Source organism: Peromyscus maniculatus, chromosome 15, assembly GCF_049852395.1.
Source record: "Peromyscus maniculatus bairdii isolate BWxNUB_F1_BW_parent chromosome 15, HU_Pman_BW_mat_3.1, whole genome shotgun sequence".
Classification (NCBI taxonomy): domain Eukaryota; kingdom Metazoa; phylum Chordata; class Mammalia; order Rodentia; family Cricetidae; genus Peromyscus; species Peromyscus maniculatus.
The window spans coordinates 55,789,569-55,802,326 of NC_134866.1; the positions used below are offsets into that span (position 1 = coordinate 55,789,569).

The 12,758-nt window shown below is 39.7% G+C and overlaps 1 protein-coding gene across 1 annotated transcript in view; it reads left to right on the forward strand.

Moving 5' to 3' along the window:
* Positions 1–12,547, forward strand: part of Ell2 (elongation factor for RNA polymerase II 2) — a 63,140-nt gene extending 50,593 nt beyond the window's left edge. The window contains exons 6-12 of the mRNA XM_076551976.1: positions 3,363–3,487; positions 3,655–3,739; positions 5,266–5,833; positions 7,872–7,938; positions 11,305–11,476; positions 12,246–12,290; positions 12,379–12,547. Of these exons, the coding sequence (XP_076408091.1) occupies positions 3,363–3,487; positions 3,655–3,739; positions 5,266–5,833; positions 7,872–7,938; positions 11,305–11,476; positions 12,246–12,290; positions 12,379–12,495 (1,179 nt within the window). The 3' untranslated portion in view covers positions 12,496–12,547. The remainder of the gene's footprint in view (positions 1–3,362; positions 3,488–3,654; positions 3,740–5,265; positions 5,834–7,871; positions 7,939–11,304; positions 11,477–12,245; positions 12,291–12,378) is intronic.
* The last annotated feature ends 211 nt before the right edge of the window (positions 12,548–12,758 follow it).

Below are 12,758 nucleotides of genomic sequence, written 5' to 3' on the forward strand. Positions count from 1 at the left end.
TCTGTGGTGTTGTGAGTATAGATAGCTGTATCTTAAAATGAATAAATTTGACCCTTAACAATTGGATATGAGAGTTAGTGATTGGGTTGTTTTGAAGAATCATTGAATATAGTTTTCCTGGCTGTATATTTGAATATCCCAAGGATCTTTTTGAGAAGTGCTTATGCCAGAATCTACTCTACACAAATCAGTGAAGCATCTGAAAGAAGGATGTGAGCACCAAATTGTATATGTAGAAAGTCCTTGAGTAATTTGGGTGTTTGATATGAGCTGAACCACTAGCCTAGTGAAAACAGATAGAGAAGCCAGTAACACTGACCATTTTGGCAGCTTATACTATATGCCAGACACAATATGGCTAGGCATTTCGTGCACATATCATTTCATCTTTAGAAGGAAGAAAACAGACACATACTAAGAACTTTGACTTAAGCCAGTTACCCATACATTCCTTATCTGAACATTCCTAACAGCTAATACAACTGCTTCATGAAACTGACCAAAACTGACATTAAAAGGAGTAGAGTAACAGAATAAGCAGATGATCAAAAAATTGGTTATTTTGTCACCAGCTAGTTGACAAACATACTAGATAAAATGATCAGTTCTGTTTTGCCCGTGCCACTAGATGTTTTTGCTGATTTGTTACTTACATTGTAGTTTTCTTTGAGTACCTTGTGAGTGTTATTAATTAAAATATACTTAATAATGTACTAGATGTGATTTAAAACTGTTACCATTAAGTTAGTATACAAATGTATAGCTTCCTTTTCCTTAGAATGACTTTTCCTGGAAAACCTTTTTTAAAAAATCAAAACAACTCAGTAAACATGAATCTTAATCTTAGGATGTTTGAATCAAGCTCACATTCATCGCTCATTCATTCTCTTCATTTAGTACAGCTGGTTCTCTGTATCAACAGGCTGTATTTCTATGAACTCAACTAATTGAAGACCACAGTTTTTTAATTGCATCTATTTTAACCATACATAGACTTTATTCTTTATCATTATTCCTCAAACAACAACATATAAGAACCTTGTAGGTAATATTTATATTTTATTGGTTGTTGTAAATAACCTAGAGGTTATTTATAGTATATGGAAAGATACATTAAATCTACATAATTTTACATGGAGGACTATGGGGTCATCCCCTTTGAACACAAGGGATAACTGTCCCTAGACTATACCAGATAGCACTGTAGGTGTGGAGTCTCATGGTTCTCATGGAGTCTCAAGAGATTTTCTCATAAAGGGGAAGTTTAGGGAACCTCTTTCTTCGATAGTTATCTCTTAGTTGAAATAAAAAGCAAAAGACAAGAAGAGTCATCATTTTTGGAAGCCTGGTAGAAGGAATGAAGACTAAATTTCAGGAGGCATTGCAGACCAGATAAGGAGATTATGTTGAGTGAGATGAGAAGTAGCAGTGGAGTTTAAGCAACACTATACTATAATCTGATTTATACTTTGTATAAGACCACTCACTTGGTATCAAGAATGGCTTTGGGGGTTGAGAATGGAAGAGAACAACTACTTAAGTCTACTGCAGAAGTCAAGGTATGATGTGTTGGCGACCTGGTCTGGTGGAATTGGTTTCATCGACTAGAGATGCGTTTTTGAGAAAACCTTCTAACAGAGATGAAGAAAAGAAAGGGACCTGCAGTTATGAACAGGTTCTGACCAGAGCAGTTCAGTGGATGTTGAGCTACTGATTAGAGAAGTGCAGGAAAGGGACAGGTGTAAGGGTTGTGGTGGGTTTGGAAATGTTGATTAGACATAGCCAATAGATGTCAGTGGGTAATCGCACGTAAGTATTCAGAGGACATTGGGGCTGGAGCCATTCATCTAGGGATTGGTGTATAGATTGGGCAGTGTGAATTTTACAGTTGAGTGAATTCAGGAAGGAGAAGAAGGAAAAAACAGGGCAGAAGGCAGTTACTGAACACATCCCTATATAAAGGCATGAGCATTGGAGACTTAAGAACGGTCCTGAGGGAAGGGTAGTGACCAGGAGACTGTCCACACACAAACCTCAAGAGGTGGTTGTGGTGGGGGTGTGGTATTAGTTTTGTATGTTGTCAGAGATAACAGAAAAAGAAAACCCTTGTTGTGTGTAGTCCACTTCAAAGGAAGCCTGGTTTGCATCTTGTATTCATTTATTTACAAGATTGAAAGGCTGCTTTATGACAACATTAATACTAAATTAGTGCTCATATGAGACAAACTATTAAATATGATAGTACTTTTTAAAGGTACAACAGGAAGTGAAATTACTGAAAAGACCATTCCCAGATTTATGGGATTTTCTAGCCTTAAGAAGTATTTTTGGTGTTTAGGAGGGAGACTTGTTGAGAGGGATAAGAAAGGAGAATACAGGATCAAAATGACTAAAATTTATTATATAAAATATGAAACTGTCAATAAAAAAATTTTAAGTACTTTTAGTTTGGCCTAAGCCCATAGATTTGTGTAGTGAGTAGATTATTGACCTGGACATTCTAGGAATTGTAGTTAAGGGGTAGGAAAAGATTTCACTTGGGAATAAGCCCTCTAACAGATATCTGAGGAGCCTTTAGTTTGTGATTTACTTTATGGGTTCGAGGGGATTTCAAGGACCTTGAATAAATAGTTCTTCAGGAAAGTTGGCTGATAAAAGAAATAAACTTGATTATCACAAAAGAAATAAAGAGCAGGATTATAAAAATTGGTAGTATTTGTAGAGACACTTTATGCTGCTGGCCGAGAAGCTATAACTCACCATTAGGATCCTGTTCATTTTTCTGCTTAAATAGAAGTGACCAAGGATTTTCATTATGACTCAGCGGCATTGAAAATGGCTCAGTGGGTCAAAGTGCGTCTCTGCAAGCCTGGTTATTAGAGTTGATCCTCAGAGCCCACACAAAGCTGTCCTCCTAGGGGTGCCATGCATGTGTTAGCTTACAGCATTATGTACATACAAACATCAAATGTTCAAGTAGACAGATAAGAAAGAACATGAGGATTTTTGTCCTCTGAGACTAGATTCCTTCACTTCATGTAGTGTTTTCCAGTTCCATCTATTTTCCTGCAAATTTCATTTTTCTTAACAGCTGAATAAAATTCCACTGTGTGTGTGTGTGTGTGTGTGTGTGTGTGTGTGTGTGTGTACCACATTTTCATTATCCATTCTTCAACAGAAGGCGGACAGCTAGGCTGGCTTCATTTCCTTTCTTATATGAGTACCGTAGTAATGAACATTATACACAAGTGTCTCTGTGGTAGGATGTAGGATCCTTTAGATATATTCCCAGGAGGATCATAAAAAAGATTTATATAGTCAGCAAAAAATAGCTAATGCTCTGTTTGCATCCTGTGTTCTAGGTGGCCAATCTGAATCCTAAGGACCTCTCCTATACCTTAAAGGATTATGTGTTTAAGGAGCTCCAGAGAGACTGGCCGGGTTACAGTGAGATAGACAGACGGTCATTGGAGTCAGTGCTCTCTAGGTAAGCTCCTTTTTTCTTCCCCTTTTGTCTTTAAAATTGTATAGATATTACTATATTCTGGTCAGTGTTATTTTAGTGTTGAGGTGGGAAAGAGAAGCAGGGATAGTTTTCTGTTCTGTGTATTTCAGAGTCCTCTTTATTACCTGGAAAATGTGTTTCCTTTACAGAAAACTAAATCCATCTCAGAATGCTGGCACTAGCCGATCAGAGTCTCCCATGTGTTCCAGCAAAGATGCTGCCTCATCTCCGCAGGTATGTCAGGAAGTTACAAAACCCTCGGCCTGCCCTGCAGCTCAGCACTCAGACAGTCTCTAATTTGTAAATGAGGGAAACTACAGATGACCTGCCCAAAGCACAAACTCGTTCATGGCCAGGCTTTCAGTTTCGACCTCAGTCTAGAATAGAGTGTAAACACAGTGCTGCACTGCTTGAGGGCTTAAAGCATATCTTGCTTGTCACTTTCAAAATTTATTGTAAAATTTTCTGCTTTTCAGTTTGGTCACTAATCCAATTCTCAAGTTATATGAAAAATTGAAGATATTTGATTTTATCTGAAATGTGTCTGGAAGAACATTCTTGTAGAAAATATTTTTGGGGCAAATTAAAAAATGGTGGCACTTTTTAAATGTATTTTCTTAATTTTTTTTTTTAATTTGACCATAATCAGAAGATTCCTAATCAGACTTTTCTAGTTTAGAATCATCTCAATGGGACATTTCAGAGAGTTCCCCTATCCTGAGTGTTCCGGGCCAATGTTGTCAGATCCCTCCCTACCCACCCCCGGATTACTAACACAGTACCTCCTTTCTCTGTATCCTCCTGAAGAACTAGGGGAAAGCAGACAGATGTGTAGGGAACACAAGTAAGAGGCCAGCTGTGTGTCCACTCAGAAAAACGCAGCCAGAGGACAGATAAGTAGGTCCATCTTCAGGTGTCAGTTGTCTGTGGAGACTTACTTTTAATGCCAACTACTGTGTAGCTATTTCTACTCTGACCGAATCACATACAGGATGCTAAAGTGAAAACAGAAATGAATTAATGGGTTGATTAACTATTATTTTCTTGTAAGTCACAATACAAAAATATTTTAACTGGTTTGCAATTTTATACTTTTCAATTGTTCATTTTCCTTTGTAACTTATATAGTGTTATTGTGAGTACTGGATTGAACTAATACAACAAGATTTTTAAAGTATATCTACACCATTTTAATGAGCCAGTCTTCACAGACTTAGTTTACAACATTGTGAACATGCATGTACTGTGAAAAAGTGAAATGGCATATCAATACATAGATGTACTTAGAGAAATTAATGTAAAGAGAGCTGGTTCACAGTGTGATGTGGGCACATTGCCCTTTACCAGCCTTATAGCACTCACAGAGTCAGGTGGTGCAAACTGCTTTCTCCATTCACTTGCTAGAACTAGGCCAGCTGCAGCTAGCATCGAGGATGATACTTCGATTTAGTACTGTACGAGTGGTCTAATGCACATAAATCAGAATAGTTAGTCTCTGGCATTTAGGGTGGCCTGCCTGCAAGACCTAAAGGCACCATTTGGCACTGTTCCCCATTTTGCTTTTGACAGAACTAAAATTGGATTTTTTTGTTTGGTTGGGGGTTCTTAGAGTGTGTGTGTGTGTGTGTGTGTGTGTGTGTGTGTGTGTGTGTGTGTGTGTGTGTTGGGAGAGGTTCATTTTTGAGTAAGCTTAGAATAATAGTATGATGAATAAGGCTGCTCAGCTGTCAAATCTCTCCCTTTTCTCCCCCCACCCACAGAAACGACCTTTGGATTCAGATTTCATTGATCCTTTGATGAACAAAAAAGCTCGAATATCTCACCTGACAAACAGAGTCCCACCAACATTAAATGGCCATTTGAACCCCACCAGTGAAAAATCTTCTGCAGGCCTCCTACCGCCCCCTGCAGCTGCTGCCATCCCCACGCCCTCACCGCTGCCTTCAACCCACCTGCCTGTCTCAAATCCGCCTCAGACTGTAAATTCCAACTCCAATTCCCCTAGCACTCCAGAAGGCCGGGGGACTCAAGACCTACCTGTTGACAGTTTTAGTCAAAATGGTAGCATCTTTGAGGACCAGCAAGACAAATATACCTCTAGGACTTGTCTGGAAACATTACCCCCTGGCTCAGTTCTGCTAAAGTGTCCAAAGCCTATGGAAGAAAACCACCCAGTGTCTCACAAGAAGTCCAAAAAGAAGTCTAAAAAACACAAGGAAAAGGACCAAATAAAAAAGCATGACATTGAGACAGGGGAGGAAAAGGAGGAAGACCTTCAGAGAGAAGAAACTGGCAAGTTGAGGAACTCCAGTCCGAATCCCAGTGAAGGTATTTTACATTTGTTTAAAAGAAACAACAAAAAATGCTTTCTGTGTTACATGAACTGGAGGAGCATGAGCTGTAGGTGGTGCTCTGTAGAACAGTGATTTTTAAGCAAGTGACCTTCTATTGAATTAATCTTAATATTGTGCTTTTGTAGCACATTGTTTTCCTCCACCTTGTGGCTGTCTTTTCAGTCTCTCTTTAGCCAAGTATTAAACATGATTTCTTTATGTAGATTTATAACGGCATTTTAAAATGACTTTACCATTCTCCAAAGACTCCCCTTGGGCACTTTTTCCTTCTCCGTCATATTGTACAACCTCAGTGTAACAGGTACATGCCATTCTTGAACTAATTTAAACAGATACACAATAGGCAATAGAATTATCCATTTCCTCCTTTTTGAAAAGCCAGAGGTACCCCTGCTGTAGTCAATATTAGCACAGAAAGATTGTCAAATTCTTTGTAAAACAGGCAAGCTCACATCATCGTCATTTGCAGTAAAAGTAATTTACTTCACAAGCTTCCTGGCTATTATTAGCTTGATAGAGATTAAGAGTATTTTTGTTAGTAAACTAATATCACTTGTTACTCCATATCCTGCTCATAACACTGAAGACCTGAAATCTTGAGGTTTAACTGACCACCTCTGCTGAATGTAAAGATCTGTCATGATTTTCTCTTAGTGAAATTTGCAGAGGACTTACAGTAAGATACAGTTGACCTGGATTGGGTGTATTGCATAGCAAAGCATATCTCTTGAAGTATGTAGATCAGCATAATAGTAGATAATGGCCCAAGTATAAGTTGTTTCCCCCCGCCCTACACCACTCTTTGTACTTGAGTTAATAAGCCAGATTCCAGAGGACCTCTCCTTCCCACACTTAAACCCTTATAGGGTGATCTGAGTCGTTCTAGTACCAAGAGAACTGGATCCAGTGTGCTGAGACTACCACAGAAAGTTGTGTGTTCTCAGGGTTAGAGATCTGGATAAACAGGCCTACTGTCTTTGGATCCTTCTTTTGTGTACGTAGGAAAACTTTTCAGAACCAAGTATGATCATCACAAGTGGAAGAAGGTCCAGACCCACGTCCTTTGTATCCGTTAGAACTGGTCGGCCATCTATGGCAAAGAAGGATGCTGTACTTGATGCTCTGCCTTGAAGACTCAGGCTCTTGTGGCCCGCCTGAGTCAAATTTGTATAAGTGAACAATAAGTCCACTGAGGCTATGTAATTTATTTAGTGTATTTTATCTTTCAAAAGACTGAGAAATTGTCAGATATTCGCATTTGTTTTATAGTGGACATATGTTTTGCCAGCAAATTAGAGTTTGAGTTATTGAGTGTGCTTTGAATTAAAAAAAAATTACATTAATAAAAATATTTAAACATAGCCCCTGGAAGTTGTATGTTAAGCAATGTAATACTGAGAATTAAGCCACTTTTAATAGCATTGCCATGAGTAACTAAACATTTTTTATTGTTTTCCCTAAACTCTGTCTAGTACTGTGAGAGCCAAAGGTAAGAGGAGTATGAATCCACATTCATTAATGCCTTGTTGTGAATTGATAGGAAAATGTCCTATCTGGTCCCACTACCTAAATATCCAGTGACCCAAACAGACTGCTACCTGACTTATTATTTCTTCTGCCTTGTTTGAATCTCATGAAGAGTAGATGTTGCTGTAAAATTTGTATCTCTCATTGTCTGGCTGCATCTGCCACCACAGTCTTTGAATTGCCAGGCAGATGCCACAACTGTTGATGAAAGAATAGCAGCTTGACCTTGGGTTAGGATGGAATTCCTTTTCTGTGCAGAGACTGCAGTAGCCGGGGTGCGTGCAAAGCCTGGCGTCAGCTCTGCTGGCTCTGCTCACAGGCCTCCATTGTTGTGTTCCATTGTGTTCCTTGTTGCTCTTGCCTATTGAGGTGGAAGAAAAGAATTTGAGGAAAAGTGTTCCAGATGTTTCTAATCTATTTGAAAGTTAGAGGCATTTGATAACCATTCTGGTTGATGAACGCTCTGATTTTTTTCCCCTTCATAGGAGTTAAAGAAGGTTGCGCTGCCTCCATGGAGCCTTCTTCAACAATTGAACTCCCAGATTATTTGATGTAAGTTTTCCATCTGCCAGTGGACAGAGCTGTTTAATTTTAGAAAGTTTGCAAATTCTTTTCCCATAATTTGCAAATCAAAAAAGTAAGAAATTCCAGAAATATGAATCCTGAAGCCACCTCTGCAATGAAAGGCTGCCACTAAGCCTGCTGACTCCAGGGCACCGCTGTCTTCAGGGGCAGGTTGTGCCTCCCCTGCTCAGAGCAGTGTCTGTTGGTTTGTAAGTACAGGGAAGCTTGTCTTTGTTCCAGGGCCAGGCTGAGCATCATAACTTTCAAAGCTGACAGTCAGTCCATCAATGCGCAGCCCCTAGAGGGGCCCAGAGTGCTGTAGAGTGCTTGAACTTGTGTGCTGAACAATGCAGAGCAGGCATAGGTTCATTTTTATGTAAATAAAAGTCTTTTTCTCAAATTAATTTTAAGGGGAAAGATTAGTAAAGTTAGCTCATTTCACTCTAGTACCAGGTACAAGTTTTTCTTGTGACAACAAGTTGCTAAATGCTGAGCTGGGAATGTTTTTGTAAGTGCTTATCACAGAAATTATAACTTAGACATATAATTCTAGCTTTTTCATACAATAAAAGACTTGTGTAAGAAGAAAATAATTAAGTTGCTAGTGCCTGGAAAGGGGAGCATGGAAAAGCAAAAATCTCTGATAGCAGATAACTTTCAAAATGGAACAAATTTGCAAACCGGGCACCACAGAGAGCCTGAGGATGTAATCGGAGCTGTCTGCACATTCTCTTCTGCTAGTGCCACCTCACAGTAGGCAAAGTGAGGAGATACTTTGAACTTTGCTTCTTGCAGAGGAGAGAACACTGTAGATGGACAAAGCTGTCACTTCTACTTACCACCAGTAGAGAGCTACAGTTGCTGGAGAATGAGAAAACATGGTGCTAATGATCACCCCTCAGCTAACCGGGGCCTGAGGAACCTTCCTCAGTACTCTGCATTAGGCGAGCAGCCAGCCTGCCATCACAGACCCCACAGACCCACTGCTGAGGGCTTCCACCCTCTCACCTACCTGCTTCTCCTTAGACTTGGGAAAGTTGAGTCCTGGAGTAGCACAGCATTCTCCTGTGATAGATTTTAAATCCTTCTATTAGTAGTGATATATATAAAATGTATCCTAAAACTTCTGCCATGGATTCAAAGCTCTTGCCATGTTTGCCAGCCTAACTGGCTGACTGTATTTAAGAAGTGTTTTAGGTTAGTCCTGATGTGTTTATGTAGGCTTTCAGCAGGAAAGTATAATCACTAAGAAGTGTTGGTCCTCCGCCTGAGTGAAGCCTTGTATATTTGTCACATTTCTAAGGCTTTTGTTGTGTGCTTAATTTGCTTAAATAAAAGCACTATCTTCTACCCAAACTAAAAGCTTTATACCAACCACTACAGCTATTTTCTAAAATAACAGGAACATTTCCAGAACACAGAACTTATCTCAAGAAAACCAAAAGGAGACTCAATAGAACCTCCATCCATGGTCAGTCTTTGAGTAATTCATATGTAACTGCAATGTTACTTTTATATACCAAGAGTGCTTTTGTTGCTTGTATTTGTACGTTTTTACTCTGCCACCTCATTAAAAAATCAACTGCAAAATCCTAAGAATTTGTTAAAAATATTGGTTGTTAAAATGCCAGTATCAAATAGCAACACAATTGTTGGCCTAGTTGGTATTATTCCTTAACAGAGTTGTTAAATAAAATACTAAAGGTCAGATTTTAACTAAAGTTTAGATTTAAATAAAATACTAAAGGTGAAATAAATGTGTTACACAATGACTTAAACCTGAGTTTCAAGATTGGCTTAGTCTTTACTTGTACATGCTTATTCCCAGGATCCTCATTCGCCCTCAGGGCTTCCTCCGTTGTGTTATAAGACAGCTTGTCTGGGGAGGACCACTCCCGGTATGGCTGGCAGCATTCCTTTTGCAGCTGAGACCAGCCGGGCAGCTTAAATCAGCACACTACCACTGTCTCAGTTACACTTAGAAGACCCAACCTCCACACTGTCTTAACTCAGCAGAAATAAAAATATTAATGAGGACGCTCAGTTTGCACACTGCGTCACTTTTCTCACTTTCCCAGCAAGGCATCTGTGATAGAGTGACTTAAATAAAACTGGTAGGATTATATAAACCATCTGCAAAGGCCCCAGTTCCAAGATGTGCCACCAGAAGGCCCAAGTATGCACCTCAGGATGCATCCTGCAGCGCCAGCTGCCCATCTCAGTTTTTACCCAGAATAATCAAGGAAATTGGGCCTTCCCTGACAGGAAAACAGAGGGCAAAAAAGAAGGCAGAATGTGCACTAATGATACTGCTTGTTTTACTGTTAAAAAGATCTTGTAACTGATTTCCTGCTGAATCACCCAGCATATGGTGAAGATGGCCTTTACTTACTGGATTCTAAGGACTAGTCACAGCTTTGCGGCATCCTAGTAAGACAGTGAATTAGACTCAACAGCACAAGGCTGGCCTTCTGCTGTGTAAGTGTAACTTAGTGTTAGAAAGTGCTGGAGGAATCCTCTGCTGTGACAGTGCACACTTGTAATCTTAGCACTCAGAAAAGAGAGGTATGAAGATGGGAATTTCAAGGCCAGCCTCAACTACATGGTAAAATGGAGGCCAACCTGGACAATATGAGGCTATCTCTCCAAAAACCCAACAGGGAGGTCTAGAGAGATGAGTCCATGGTTAAGAGAGCATTTACTGCTCTTCAAGAACTAAGGTTCCCTTTCCAGCATTCATATTCAGTGGCTTATAGCTGTCTATGAGTCCAGTTGAAGAGGATCCAGTGCCTTGTTCTAGATTCCATGTGATATCAGGCACACATATGGTACACACACATACATGCAGGCACCCAGATTAAATAAATCTTTCTTTATCTGAAAGGGGGGGATATATAAAACTAGAGAAACTTTCTTTGGTAGAGGGCCCCACTCTCTGTCAAAAATGTTTTCTTTAATTTGTCTAGTCAGAAATGTCAAGAGAGGAATGGAGAGAGCAAAGCAGGGGATCCTGGTCCAGCCTTGACTTGAGTGCTCAGTGGCCCTGTGGCATTCTCCTGTTGCACCTCCGTGACTGCTAACAGATGGCTCGCTCTCCTCCGCTGTGGTAGTAAATTGTCTGAAAGAACACTTTTCGTTTTCTCTGGTTCCCTTTGAACTCCATTGCCGCTGAGATCTTTTCCACATTCCTTCGCCATGGACACTCTTGAAGGCTGCTCTCTGAGTGCCCTGGCAACAAACCAGAGCAGAGTGGCATTCATTCACTGGAGACACATGCGAGAAGGCAGCGTTCCAGATTCGTGCCTCCATGCCTGTTCTTTCCATTTATCCTGTTTCTCTCTCTTTTTTTATTAGAAAATACATTGCTATTGTCTCCTATGAGCAACGCCAGAATTATAAGGATGACTTCAATGCGGAGTATGACGAGTACAGAGCTTTGCATGCCAGGATGGAGACTGTAGCCAGGAGGTTTATTAAACTGGATGCACAGCGAAAACGCCTTTCTCCGGGTTCAAAAGAGTATCAGGTAGGTGGAATGTTCTTGGACTGGTTTTCATTTCTCACCATCCCATTAGCCTTAGACCAAGCTGTCTTGCTTTAGGAAACAAATGTACTTGAAATAGTTCTTAAATAAGTAGGCACAGTAAGGGGGGGGGGGGGGGAATGTATTCCATTATAATATATAATGTATTGTGAAGCATACAAAACACAACTAAGTAGAGTACGTTTTCTGCAATTGTAAGAGACACCAATGTTACATTCTACTAACTTAAATCATTATTGTGTTTCCTGCTCTCATTAAATTTAGAAGAAATCTTCAGTTATTGAATAATTAAAATATAGTACTGTGTCTTGCTTTTAATGATAGTGTCAAACTACCCATATTATTTTGTACTTTGATTTTTCTTTCTACTAGTACAATGCTTCATAGAGAATCTTTACATCAGCCCAGAAAACACTTTTGGTTTGTTTGCTTGTTTGTTTGTTTTTACTGTCCTCTTGATAGCCCTTGTATAGCCGGAGTGGCATTCCCATAGTGTGTATTGTCCTTCGCTGGGCAGAGCTGCTAGCCTTGTGTCTGTCTGCATCGTAGCTCAGGCAGATAGACCTGCAGAACTTGTAGAATTGCTGAGTCAATTTTGCATTTGCTATTTTGATAGCTTCTGCCAAATTGCCTTCCATAAAAATGTTATATCTCCTCATCAATATTTCCCATACCTTGCCAGATGCCAGTTAGATACTGTACTGCCCCCTCAAAGGCCTTCTCTTCTCATTTCTAATTTTTAATTTTGCAGAATGTTCATGAAGAAGTCTTACAAGAATATCAGAAGATCAAGCAGGTGGGTATCACCATTGTGCCACCTGGCCTGCAGTAAGAAGCACTGTAGATTCTGTGACCTAATTCCTCACTGTTTTCTTTGTCTGCAGTCCAGTCCCAATTACCATGAAGAAAAATACAGATGCGAGTATCTTCATAACAAGCTGGCTCACATCAAAAGACTAATAGGTGAATTTGACCAACAGCAAGCAGAGTCATGGCACTAGAACTCTGTTTGGACCAGAAGATGTGAATAAACTTAAACTTATTTATTTAAAATTCCAGATGAGTTGCTCTAGATCTAAAAGAGGAAACTTTGCTTATGGGAAGTTTCAGTATTAGTAAACTTGAGTTACTTTTTGTCTCTTCATTCTACTTTGCTTCCTTGAATTTTGAAGCTGCTTTCTTTTTCTGGGCCTCTCCCCACCCCCAAACTTGTTTTAATAGAAGCAATTTTTTTAGATATTGGGGATCCAGTGTCTATACTTCA